The sequence below is a fragment of the Oncorhynchus clarkii genome, chromosome 5 (genome assembly GCF_045791955.1).
Source record: "Oncorhynchus clarkii lewisi isolate Uvic-CL-2024 chromosome 5, UVic_Ocla_1.0, whole genome shotgun sequence".
Taxonomy (NCBI): Eukaryota; Metazoa; Chordata; class Actinopteri; order Salmoniformes; family Salmonidae; genus Oncorhynchus; species Oncorhynchus clarkii.
Window position 1 is genome coordinate 68,634,434 of NC_092151.1, and position 10,901 is coordinate 68,645,334.

At 44.9% G+C, this 10,901-nt stretch overlaps 1 protein-coding gene across 3 annotated transcripts; it reads right to left on the reverse strand.

The window, feature by feature from the left end:
• Window positions 1-882: 882 nt before the first annotated feature.
• Window positions 883-10,539, reverse strand: LOC139409283 (paired amphipathic helix protein Sin3b-like). Of its 3 annotated transcripts, none has more exons than XM_071154199.1 (19): window positions 10,053-10,539; window positions 8,869-8,975; window positions 8,136-8,289; window positions 7,531-7,890; window positions 7,208-7,360; window positions 6,966-7,088; window positions 6,788-6,877; window positions 6,553-6,671; window positions 6,159-6,372; window positions 5,759-5,875; window positions 5,362-5,600; window positions 5,065-5,248; window positions 4,241-4,976; window positions 3,946-4,115; window positions 3,593-3,766; window positions 3,236-3,328; window positions 2,826-2,920; window positions 2,280-2,478; window positions 883-1,893 (listed from the first exon to the last, which is right to left on the reverse strand). In XM_071154199.1, exons 1-19 carry the CDS (start codon window positions 10,158-10,160, stop codon window positions 1,663-1,665), a joined length of 3,666 nt encoding a protein of 1,221 aa, XP_071010300.1. In that variant the 5' UTR covers window positions 10,161-10,539; the 3' UTR covers window positions 883-1,662. The 3 variants fall into 3 exon arrangements, with proteins under 3 accessions (XP_071010300.1, XP_071010301.1, XP_071010302.1); XM_071154200.1 differs by having other exon boundaries at window positions 7,552-7,890; window positions 10,053-10,524; XM_071154201.1 differs by lacking the exons at window positions 8,136-8,289; window positions 8,869-8,975; window positions 10,053-10,539 and having other exon boundaries at window positions 6,966-7,104; window positions 7,552-7,772.
• Between the last annotated feature and the right edge of the window lie 362 nt (window positions 10,540-10,901).

Consider the following 10,901-nt stretch of genomic DNA (forward strand, 5'->3'; position numbering starts at 1 on the left):
TGTGCCTTAAATTCTAAATAAATCAGTGTCACCAGCAAAACACACCCACACCTCCTCCTCCATGCTTCAGTGGGAACCACACATGCGGAGATCATCCGTTCATCTACTCTGCATCTCACCAAGACAAGGCAGTTGGAACCACAAATCTCAAATTTGGACTCAGACCAAAGAATAGATTTCCACCGGTTTAATGTCCATTGCTCATGTTTCTAGGCCCAAGCAAGTCTTCTTATTGGTGTCCTTTAGTTTATTTTTGTTAAATATTTTTTTTTTTATTGAATATCCGAAACATGCAAATGGTTCCTTTGCAGCAATTCGACCATGAAGTCCTGATTCACGCAGCCTCCTCTGTACAGTTGATGTTGAGCTGTATCTGTTACTTGAACTCTGATGCATTTATTTGGGCTGCAATCTGAGGTGCAGTTAACTCTAATGAACTTGACCTCTGCAGAGGTAACTCTGGGTCTTCCTTCCTGTGGTCTTCATGAGAGCCAGTTATCATAGCGCTTCATGTTTTTTGCGACTGCACTTGAAGAAACTGTCAAAGTTCTTGACATTTTCCGTATTGACCGACCTTGATCTTAAAGTAATGATGGACTGTCATATATTTCTCTTTGCTTATTTGAGCTGTTCTTGCTATGATATGGACTTGGTCTTTTCGGGATATCTTCTGTCTACCTTGTCACAACACAACTGATTGGCTCAAACGCATTGAGAAGGAAAGAAATTCCACAAGGAACACCTTTTAACTGAAATGCATTCCAGGGGACTAACTCATGAAGCTGGTTGAGAGAATGCCAAGAGAAACCCTGGAATGAATAGGCGTGGCCAAACATTTGACTGGTACTGTATATAAAATGTTAAAAATGCTTTTCCAGGCTGTTTAAGAAGTTCACAACTCGGTTGTTTATTCATGATAACTGATACAGGATAAATGTTATACATTATTTTAACACTGATAGTTTATTTTAGTATGCAAAATGGACAAACCAAAGTAAAGATTTGAATATGATACATAATTCTGATGTTCCATAAAATGTACAAAGTTAAATCAATTGTGAGGACTTGTCACACTGGCAATCAATCATCTGTTTAGTCACAAGAAAAATAAAAATGACCAGAAAAAAGTAAATATCAAGAATTGGCTGCCTGCAAAACACTAAGATCATGTCATTTTACATTTTTCATCATATTCATGTAAATGCATATATAAAATGTGTACAGTTGTATATGCACATACAGTAATCAAATTACTGAAGTTGAGCTTACTGTACAAAAGACATTGTGGAGCATGAAACACATTTTTAACCATTTCTCAGTACTTCAGTATAAACATATACAAAAACAAACAAAAGGCCCTCTGGCTTCAGAAGCTAAAAACTACAATGGACTTAAAAAAAAAAAAAAAAAAAAAAAGACATTCACATTTCTGAAACAAACATTTCTGAAACAAACAATGATTTTATTCTCACGTCCCTCTGCTTGCACTGCTGACTGTGTGAACAGAGAAGCAGCATGGGTGAATCGGATGAAGAGCTCCTGTGTTCCGCACTGGATCCCCCAATCTCAGTTTCAACACGTCTGCAAAGTCCACCCAGTCTCTCTCTGTGTGTGTAGTAGGTCAGGTGTGTGTGTGTGAGAGATTGTGTGTGGATCCAGCCTCTAGGGAGAGGGAGGTTTCCTACTGTAATGCACCTGGTATCTGTTGACAGGCAGGCCTTTGACCTGTGTGTTGAGGCAGGTGGTCTTGCAGGGGATCATGTCCTCTTCCTCCTCACCCATCAGCCAGTCGTGGACCGAGCGATCGGCCGCCGGAGGCACGTGCTCTGCCAGCCAGCCCTGGTGCCACTTGTCAAAGCGCTCGTGCTGTTTTACAGCCACCCTGTGCTGGGACTGAGGGAGAGAGACGGGAAGAGTTAGACCTACAGCCAGTGCTGGGACTGAGGGAGAGGGACAGGAAGAGTTAGACCTACAGACAGTGCTGGGACTGAGGGAGAGGGACGGGAAGAGTTAGACCTACAGACAGTGCTGGGACTGAGGGAGAGGGACGGGAAGAGTTAGTGAAGCCTACAGACAGGGCTTCATGCACCACTGTCGAAGCAGTCTGGATGATAAGGTCCAGCTGATGCCAAAACAAGACAACACATTAAATGAACTTGGAACCAGAATTTATGTCTGCCATCTGAAGCTATAAATCATTAAAGAGACAAGATATTCCTGCCTTAGCTGTTCTTCACCTCAAAACACATACAGAGTAAGACATAAATACTAATAGCTACCTTCCTGGCTTTGACCAGCGCTCCCCGGCGGTACATGTAGTCCTCAGAGTTCATGACGAACACCATCTTGTGGGTGTTGAGTTTGAAGCGGCAGTCCAGACTGCCAGCACTCTCCACACCCAGCTGTCTGTGCCACTCCCGTCTGCAGCGCATCGCCTCCACCTGGCGCACCTGCCAGCGTCTGAAGTGCCTCAGGTTCCTACACACAGAGACCCACACACGGTAGCACAGGGAAGCGGGGGACAGTCAGAGTTTATCAGAAGGAAAATACTGTGCCTCAGGATCAGACATAGGACCACAGGGACAACCACATTCAGATTCAAATCAGGGCCTGTGATACTAGGACTAATTTTGTGCATTGCTGTTCTGGCGGGCAAAAACCATCTGCACTCAAATACTTTTGCGCAGTCATTAGTTAAGACAGTGAAATGACAAAATGTGAAAACACAAGAGGATTGCTATGTAACATCTAGGGAAATAATGTGGCTTCATATGATGGCCAATATATGGACATCACAACTAACGGTAATAGCATGAATCTCTTACCTGGGCAAAAATACAGGTTTGAAAAAGTAGCCTTCAGTCTGCGAGCAAAGCGTTGACTCTGTCCCTACAAACTGTTCCATATAGCTGGACAGGCACTGGACAGGGAAAGAGAAAATGTAATCAATATGGAAAAAAGCCAGGACATTGCAAAAACACTAAAACTGAGATGAAATAACAAAAAGGCTATAAACTCAGAGGTTTAATGATCATTTTTACCTTGTATTGACTTTTGAAAGTAGGTGGGAGAACTAATAATGTTTACAATTTAATAACCTCAACCTGTGTTGTATAAACGCAAGCTGCCCAGCAAAATCTGAAGCAGCAAGTTGCCTTACAAGGTCAGTCTATGTTGATGTCCAAAGGGAATCCTGTGACATTCTATGGGTGCGACTGTCCATAGGATTCTTTACCTGCACATCCAGGGGATCATCGGCCTGGGCCTCCTCTGTGTCCAGCAGCTCAATGGTCAAGGTGACCTGGCCTTTGTTCTGAATGAACAACACCTACAAAGGCAAATCACACCACAGCAAGCTATTAAACATCAACGATTAACACCTATGACTGTTTCAGAATGTACAACATCTCTGTTCCAAAAAAGCAGCAGCTAAAGCCCTACACTAACGCTAGGAGGAAACTATTCCCTCTCAACCAAATAAAAGATACACCCTCAGAGTCTCCCCATGCTCAAGCACAGAATCAATAGAAAATCATATCAAATATTCAAGGCTAAAAGTTTTGGCGTCTGTCTCCCTAGTGCAGGCCATTACCTTGAAGCAGTTCTCCTCAGCCATGACCCTCTCAGACTTCCACTGGTAGCTGGTCTCCCAGGCTGCTCTCACACACTGGGACGACAGGTTCCCCCCCGCTGCACCCCTCTTCCTCTCAGCCAGGTACAGCTCAGCCACCTGCAGGCACACCTCGTCACTCACCAGGTGCTGCAGCTGCACAGAGACAGAGAAATGATATGTCAGCCCGGAGGAAGGAGAACCTACAGGTATTCAGAGAACAGTCAAACACTTCAGGATCACAATGTTATTGAGGTAAAGCATGACTATGTAGTGAACGGATATGGATCTGGTTCTGTAGAATGCAACCGGGCAGCTTAAGAGACAACCCTGACCTGTCTAATGGTATTCTGGATGAGCTTGTCGATGGTGAAGCCGATGTAGGCGTGGATGGTGAACATTTCCCGCAGTGTGTCCTCATACTGCGTAGACTCCAGGTTCCCATCCAGAAGACTGCGCACCATGTCCAAAAACGCTGGGTAGTACTCCTCCAGTTCCACCTCACCTGTGGATCGAGTACAAAAAAAACCAGGGCTAACTTTAGCCCAATGTTCCCTCTCCCATACAGAGACACACTCACCAATGTGGAATACAAAATATTAAAAGACAAAAACAGAGAAGTTCTCTCACTTGGCTGTTTGAGGCGGAGCTCCATGGCCAGGTCGCTGGCCTTATCCCTGCGACCCTCTGCCATCAGCAGCCTCTCACGGTTCTGCTCGGCCCGGTGCTCCAGAAGCTGCCGTTCTGCCTGCCGGTACACCCTCAGCAGCCGCTGGCACAGGGTCTGGTGCAGCCGCAGGAAGAAGTACCAGTTGTTGTTGACGAAGAACAGGTTGTAGACTCCGTCCAGATCCTTCTGGTGCTCTGCCTCAGGGTCTCTCAGGTCCACCTTCTCCCCTCCTTCTGGGGCCAGGCTGTGAGAGGAGGCGCCACCCAGCTCCGCTGTCTGAGGAGAGGTGCAGCGCCGCCGCCTCGACTCCCCGTTCAGTTGCTGTTGTTGCTGCGGCTGGCCAACTGGTGCTGCTACTGCTCCTGTTATGCTGCTGCTACCACCACCTCCCCGGTCTCCTCCCTCCTCCACCTCTGCCTCCTCGTCCGTCCACTCCTCCGTCTCACTGAGCTCGCCGCGGCGGGAGAAGAATAGGTCAGGGACAAAGTGCTGGATGATGCGCTTGATATGGTCCTTGTCATCCTTGTGGATGGTGGGCTGGCGTTTGACGTGGTAGATGATGAGAGAGGCGGCGTCCTCCAGGATCTGCTTGTCCTCATAGGTGAACACCATGTGTGGCTCGCTGACCACTGCCGCACTGCTCCCATCACGCCCCTGCTGGCCCACGCCCCCCTCCTCTGTGCTCTGCTCCTGACGCTGAAGGGGTACAGACGTGTTAGACACAGAGAGGAGATGTATCAGTTTATCAATAAAGAAAGTAGACAATTGACATCGGAGTACTCACCTCATCATAAACACTTTCAATCTCATTGAGCAGGCTCTTGGATCGGAGGGCCTTCATGTCATTTTGCTTGAAGTTGACCCCCTGGTGGTCCAGGGACTTGAGGTAGGCCTTCTCATACTGCTCCCTCCAGATCTTGTTGAAGCCCTGCTGTGCTTCTCTCCACTCCTCCTCCTTCGCTTTCAATCTACAGACACAGCAGAGAAGACATGGAAGAATTAACACACAGCTAGATTCACATTAGCCAAGTATCTTAGTTACACCCCTGGATGTGTGTGTGGTTTGTGTGTGCACCCTGACCTCTTGAGCACCACAGGCACAGCAGTAGCAGGGCTCCTCTTCAGACCCTCTATAATCTCAGGGGCCTTGTCGCCATAGATACGGTAGACGGCTCGGCGCTGGATGACCTCAGAGGTGCCACCCAGACAGTCGTCCAGGCGGAAGCGGTCCTGGTCCTCGGGCGACAGACGGGACAGCTTCTTCTGAACACTCTCCAGGACCCGGATGGTGGCCAGGTTTGTCTCTAGGACCACATCCAACTTGAGGAAACAGGAAAATAACCATTAGCAATCGTTCTGGAACATGTTCATCTAAATGATTCTGCAGAACGATGCCCTGGGTAGATAAGGGAGAACAGTCTGTTTGTATATAGTTTGTGGCTGAAGTAATAGTAGTTCTGATATCTCATCTTGCTTACTTCAAACCTCTCATCCTCACAGCGATGAAGCTGCTCCTCATATGGGGTTTTCTTAGAGCTTGCAAACGTAGAGTCCTCGGACCATGAGGGGAAGGAAACCCAGGTGTCATTCAACACCTGTAAATGCAGGAAATCAGGACTTTAACACCCGTTTGGTTTCACTTTCAATAACCACACAATTAAGAATATTATCATTAAAGCCAACCAGAAGCCATTAGTGCCTGGGAAAAATAATAATCACATGCTCAATTCTGATCACTGTCAAGGCCAGATATCTAGCCCTCAAACAACTTTTTTCTGTCTTCCACTAACAGACTCAAAAAATGCTATGAACTTGGACTAGAAATCAGTGCTGGAATGGCAAATCTTATAAAACAGAACTTGTTTAATTTACGCAGACCTCTTTGCAGATGGCAGTGCGGCCGCTGCACTTGGGCTGCTGGTAAGTCTTGGGTAGTGCTCTGTAGCTGGATCCCAGGCGCTTGCAAGATGCATAGTCGACCTCCCTGCCCCCACCCCCTTCCATGTAGCGGTCCGACAGGCCCGACATTGAATGAGAGAGCTCCTTGTCACCCAGAAATGACTTGAACTGGGTATATAACTCTGGAAACTTCCTGGAGGAAATAATGAACATGTACAAATAAATGAATGGCTCAAGAGGAGACTTGGCAAAACATACTGCCCTTCATAGAGTACAAAAATATCAGTATGCATTTATTTACTCCGGAAGACATCAGTGACTGTTCCCTTTGAAAGCTCCCATGGTCCAATGTAAGCTCCCACAGTCCACTTACCCCAAAAAGGGGGTGACAAGCTGCAGCAGCTCTGCTCCCGAAACCACTTCCTGGTTAAACAAAGCAATGCAGCGGAGGAAGTTTTCATACACCTCCTGGCTCTTGAAGAAACGTCGAACCTGCAACAAATCAAAACATTATCGTCATTGGTGACCAAGGATTTCATGATGCCTGTCAGAGCCAAAACATTATGGAATCATTCCAACACTGACACGTGTGTCGTCTTGAGCATTACCTTGTCAAAAAAGGTGAACTCCCGCAAGACTCCATGCTTCCCAACTGAGGCAAAGGACTGGTCTTGGGAGCACGAAAACTTCATCTTTTTCTAAAATAACCAAACCATAACCAATCACATACAATAAAGGTCTTCTAGAAAAATACTAAAGCATATGAATGTGTGATTAAGTCCAAACCTTGAGCAGTGGCGTCATGTGCGGCAGCAGCATGGGCCTTGATCTCTTCTTGCTATGTTTGCTCATATCCTCATCCTCTGCCCTCTTCAGTTGGTCTTTCCCTGTCAGGGAGCTGCCAGTGAACTGAAAGAACACAGAACTAATAGTTCGATATAGCAACACAAATGGCACTGAAAATCAACTGATCAAACATAATGACCCTGGACAGGTAACAATCTCAGAAAGAATGGGAAAATACTAACCAATGATCTCTTAGCATCTGGTAAGAACTGTCCAAACTCAGCCAGTAAGTCCTCTTGGCCTTTGAAGAGGCTGGCCACTTTTGAGAAAACTTCATCCTCTGTCATCCCACTACTACTACGATTCCGGCTCTCCTTGACTTCAAGCTGCTCCTTCTGTTAGCACAAAAACAGACCGTTGTTCCATCTGAGTAACTGTGATAGGATACACACTCATCTGCAACAATTTAAAGTTGCTTTGACCTAGATGCTAGCAAACAACTTCACTTTAAGCAGACATCAATCAAATGTGTTGTTTTCAATTGACAGAAAAACAAATCAATTACCATATTGATGACACAGTGTACCTGGTAAGTGTGTAGTATCTCAAGGAAGGATCTGTAGATCTCTGGATGGTCTAAGAAGCGGTTTTTGATCTTGTTGACATAGCTGATAGCACTGTCAAATTCTACTGGGCTGGGCTCCGAGGCAGGGGGGGACACCGAGGAGGACTGTGGCTGGGACTGGCTCTCTCTGCTGGGGAGTGGCAAGGAAAGTCTACTGGGGGGCTCTGGGGGTCCAGAGGACGAGGAGATGCTTTCAGGCGATGCCACAGCTTCACTTTGGGCAGACCCAGCTTCAGCAACAGATGAGCCAGTGGCACTCACAGCAGGGCTTGCAATACTCTTCCCCTGGCCTGGGGAGACCTACCAAAGAAAAGGTGCACTCATGTTAAACATAAATTAACTTCACAACATGCATCTTAAGAGCACCTTCGTGTGTGACCATATGTTCTGCTCTGGTGAAAAACTCCACGTATATATATAGGCCCACTATATATACTTTGTGTGGATATTGATTCATAAAACTGGGTTACACAACTTGTTGTGCAGAGGCAGCCAGTATTACGATTGTCTGGAAACCCAATCAACACACATTTATAGTGACCCACCTGGGCAGAGAAAGGTGACTGAAGGAAAACCACTCCATTCTTGGGAATCTCTATCCGATAGCCTGGGGGCAGGAAGGCATTGAATCCTAAGACAAGGTCCGGGTGTCCGTGGAAGAGCTGAGACACACGGTTTATAACACCTGGTGTGTCAATGCTATGAACGAGGAGAGAAAGACTTTTATAGGGACAGAGGACATGACCTTAAATGAGGTGGCATTAAGAACATCTGCTTTTCATCACATTTAAAGGCCCAGTGCAGTCAAAATTGTGTTTTACTGTGTTGTATATCATATTGTACAAAAGCTGATGAAACTAACACAGTAAAAGTGTGACAACATCTGAAGGTCCCAGCAACTACACAGGGACCTTCTAACCAGCAGGTTTCCATAAGCAGGTGTCGTCTTTCCATGGTGGTACCACCATGGGGTAAATCGATTAATAGATAGATCAATAACAAAAAGAGAGTTCCAAACCTCCCTGCCAATAATAGCTAGTTTTCAGTTTCCACCTCCCCACTCAGACCTAACAAAACTTTGACATGATAAAAGTTTTGCCCAAAAATATACTTTTAGTCCATTTTAATGGAAATCTATTACAGTAAGGTATGTAACTGTTAGCCAGAAATGATTTGATATTAATATAAAAATGTCTGCATTGGGCCTTTAATTAAGATAGATTTTTACACTATTAAAGTTAATCACTTATCAAGAAATAGGAAAGGGAAATGCTATACCTTTGTGATTTAAATTCTTTCATTATGTCAAGAAATTTGTTATATATTCCAGGGTCATTCCCAAATCGTATTTTCACTTGGTCCAGGTATGATAGGGCATCTTCAACCTGAGGGTAAAGATCATGGTGAGGCACCAAATGAAAATTCATTAGAGCAAATTGTTTTTTTTCTCCAGAACATGCAATAAATTAAGGGGCCCACTCCAGATTACCACCAGATCATCAACAAAGAACATAGTGTGGTGTGTGTTATGTTATAACTGTTATTACACGTTCACAAACACAGGGGCAAACCAATCATGTTGCTCCTCAATGCAGTCACTAGCTGAATAACTTATGGCATGTCTTGACCATAACTCGTTTAGCTAGCTACCTTTCCAACTATCTACCAGTATTATTTGCAGCTACACTTCAAATATAGGCAGATAAAAAAAATCTTGCTCAGACTAGTTTAATAAATAGGTTGACTATACATGACATCGAAACACCTTTGTCTTTGATACATAGCTCAAATCTGGCCAACTATGAAAACGCAAACGGTATGGTTAGCTAGCTAACAAAATCGATGGTTCTGTGTGCTTGGTGGAAAACAAGGAATACGCCTGAATAAACAATAAACGTTAGGGTTTTCTAAATATACCATGCTGTTCATAACCAAGCGAGTGAACCGACGAGTATGTTTGCTAGCTGTCGACCTCGGATTACAAACCAGCAAAGACAAGTCTCCCATTTTGTGCCAACAAACACCATCCCATTCTAGACAACGCACGTTTGACTTTGTTCTGCCTGGTAGTGTGGGCAGAGAAGGTGAACAAGGAACTTCGGATGTCCGAAGTTATCTGACAATCGAAACTAGGTAGCTTCTAGCCAGCCAAATCAACTTGCTAGATAACCTACGTTACATCCTACTAGGCTGTATTTGGATGACCCAGTGACTCATTACTAAAATCGTGTTTAACGCCATTGAAGAACCCAAGTTAGCTGGCGTTTGCTAACCTCCACTAAAGTACTGTGCATGCATACGACAACAAACGCCAACTAGCGTTATCTAGCTAGTAACATTCCAATCAGAACCCCTTATGATTAGCTAGCAAGCTAACTCGTTAGCATCGAGAGATGGCCAATATCTGACGAACACAAAATGGTTCTGAGGAAGACTTTTCCATTTTTGTTCCCGTCTCTTACCTTCAGTTTCTGAAAGTGCTGTTGTTGCACTTGTTTTTGTACAACATAGGCCTTGTCTTGAATTTGGTTTATTTGTTTCGGGTTGCTGTGTGCCTGAATTTTCGCCATTATCCCGGCGATAGTAGCCACTACTACTTGATTATAAGCTTCAGTATATGGTTGTTGGCTAGCCGACAAATCTTGCTCTTCGTCGGGAAACCAGCTAGCAACGCTTATTTGGCTAACGTTAGCCAGCAAGCAAGAGGGAAAATCAAACCAGGTAACTTAGCTATGATAAGCTACTACTCGATTTGACTTTGAATGAACGCCATTATTGGTCCAACGAGTGACTACTACTGGTGCGCTATGTCAGAGTGAAGCCTCTTTTAGAACAAGCTTTGAGACAATGGTTGCTGATTATGTTATTTTAAATTAACGATTGCCTGTCTCTTTAAATTCGGCGGCAGCTGTGCAGTCAGTCTTGCTCAATCTTGGCATCCGGAAGCACAGTTGATCAGTGCGCAGACGCATGGAGAAAGGGGTGGAGTCGGCTTCATAATGATGCGTTCATAACAAGTGTGAAGGTGGTTATTACCAATTGGATGTATTCACGGTTCTTCAACTCGTTGAGAAATGCAGATTGGCTAATGGCCAACAAGCTACTTCAACCATAAACGAAAGGTACAGCTATCATGCTTGTAAATAATTCTGATTTTTATGTTTTGTTACATTTAACTGTCAAAAATGCTGTTATCGAGATAATTTCCTTAGTGGGTGACTTCAGAGGTCAGTATGTGGGAGAAACCGCGCTCAGCGATGATAGACTAGTAATTACCAATTGGAAGGGTCATTCATGTGGCCTTTCCCAGT

What these genes read in the sequence shown, in the direction of transcription:
- LOC139409283 (XM_071154199.1), bottom strand. Translation starts at nt 10,160, where the DNA reads ATGGCGAAAATTCAGGCACACAGCAACCCGAAACAAATAAACCAAATT. An exon ending in TACACTGTGTCATCAATATG is followed by an intron (nt 7,361 to 7,530) that starts GTAATTGATTTG and finishes TTGTGCTAACAG; the next exon opens with AAGGAGCAGCTTGAAGTCAA. An exon ending in TTGAAAGTGTTTATGATGAG is followed by an intron (nt 4,977 to 5,064) that starts GTGAGTACTCCG and finishes GTACCCCTTCAG; the next exon opens with CGTCAGGAGCAGAGCACAGA.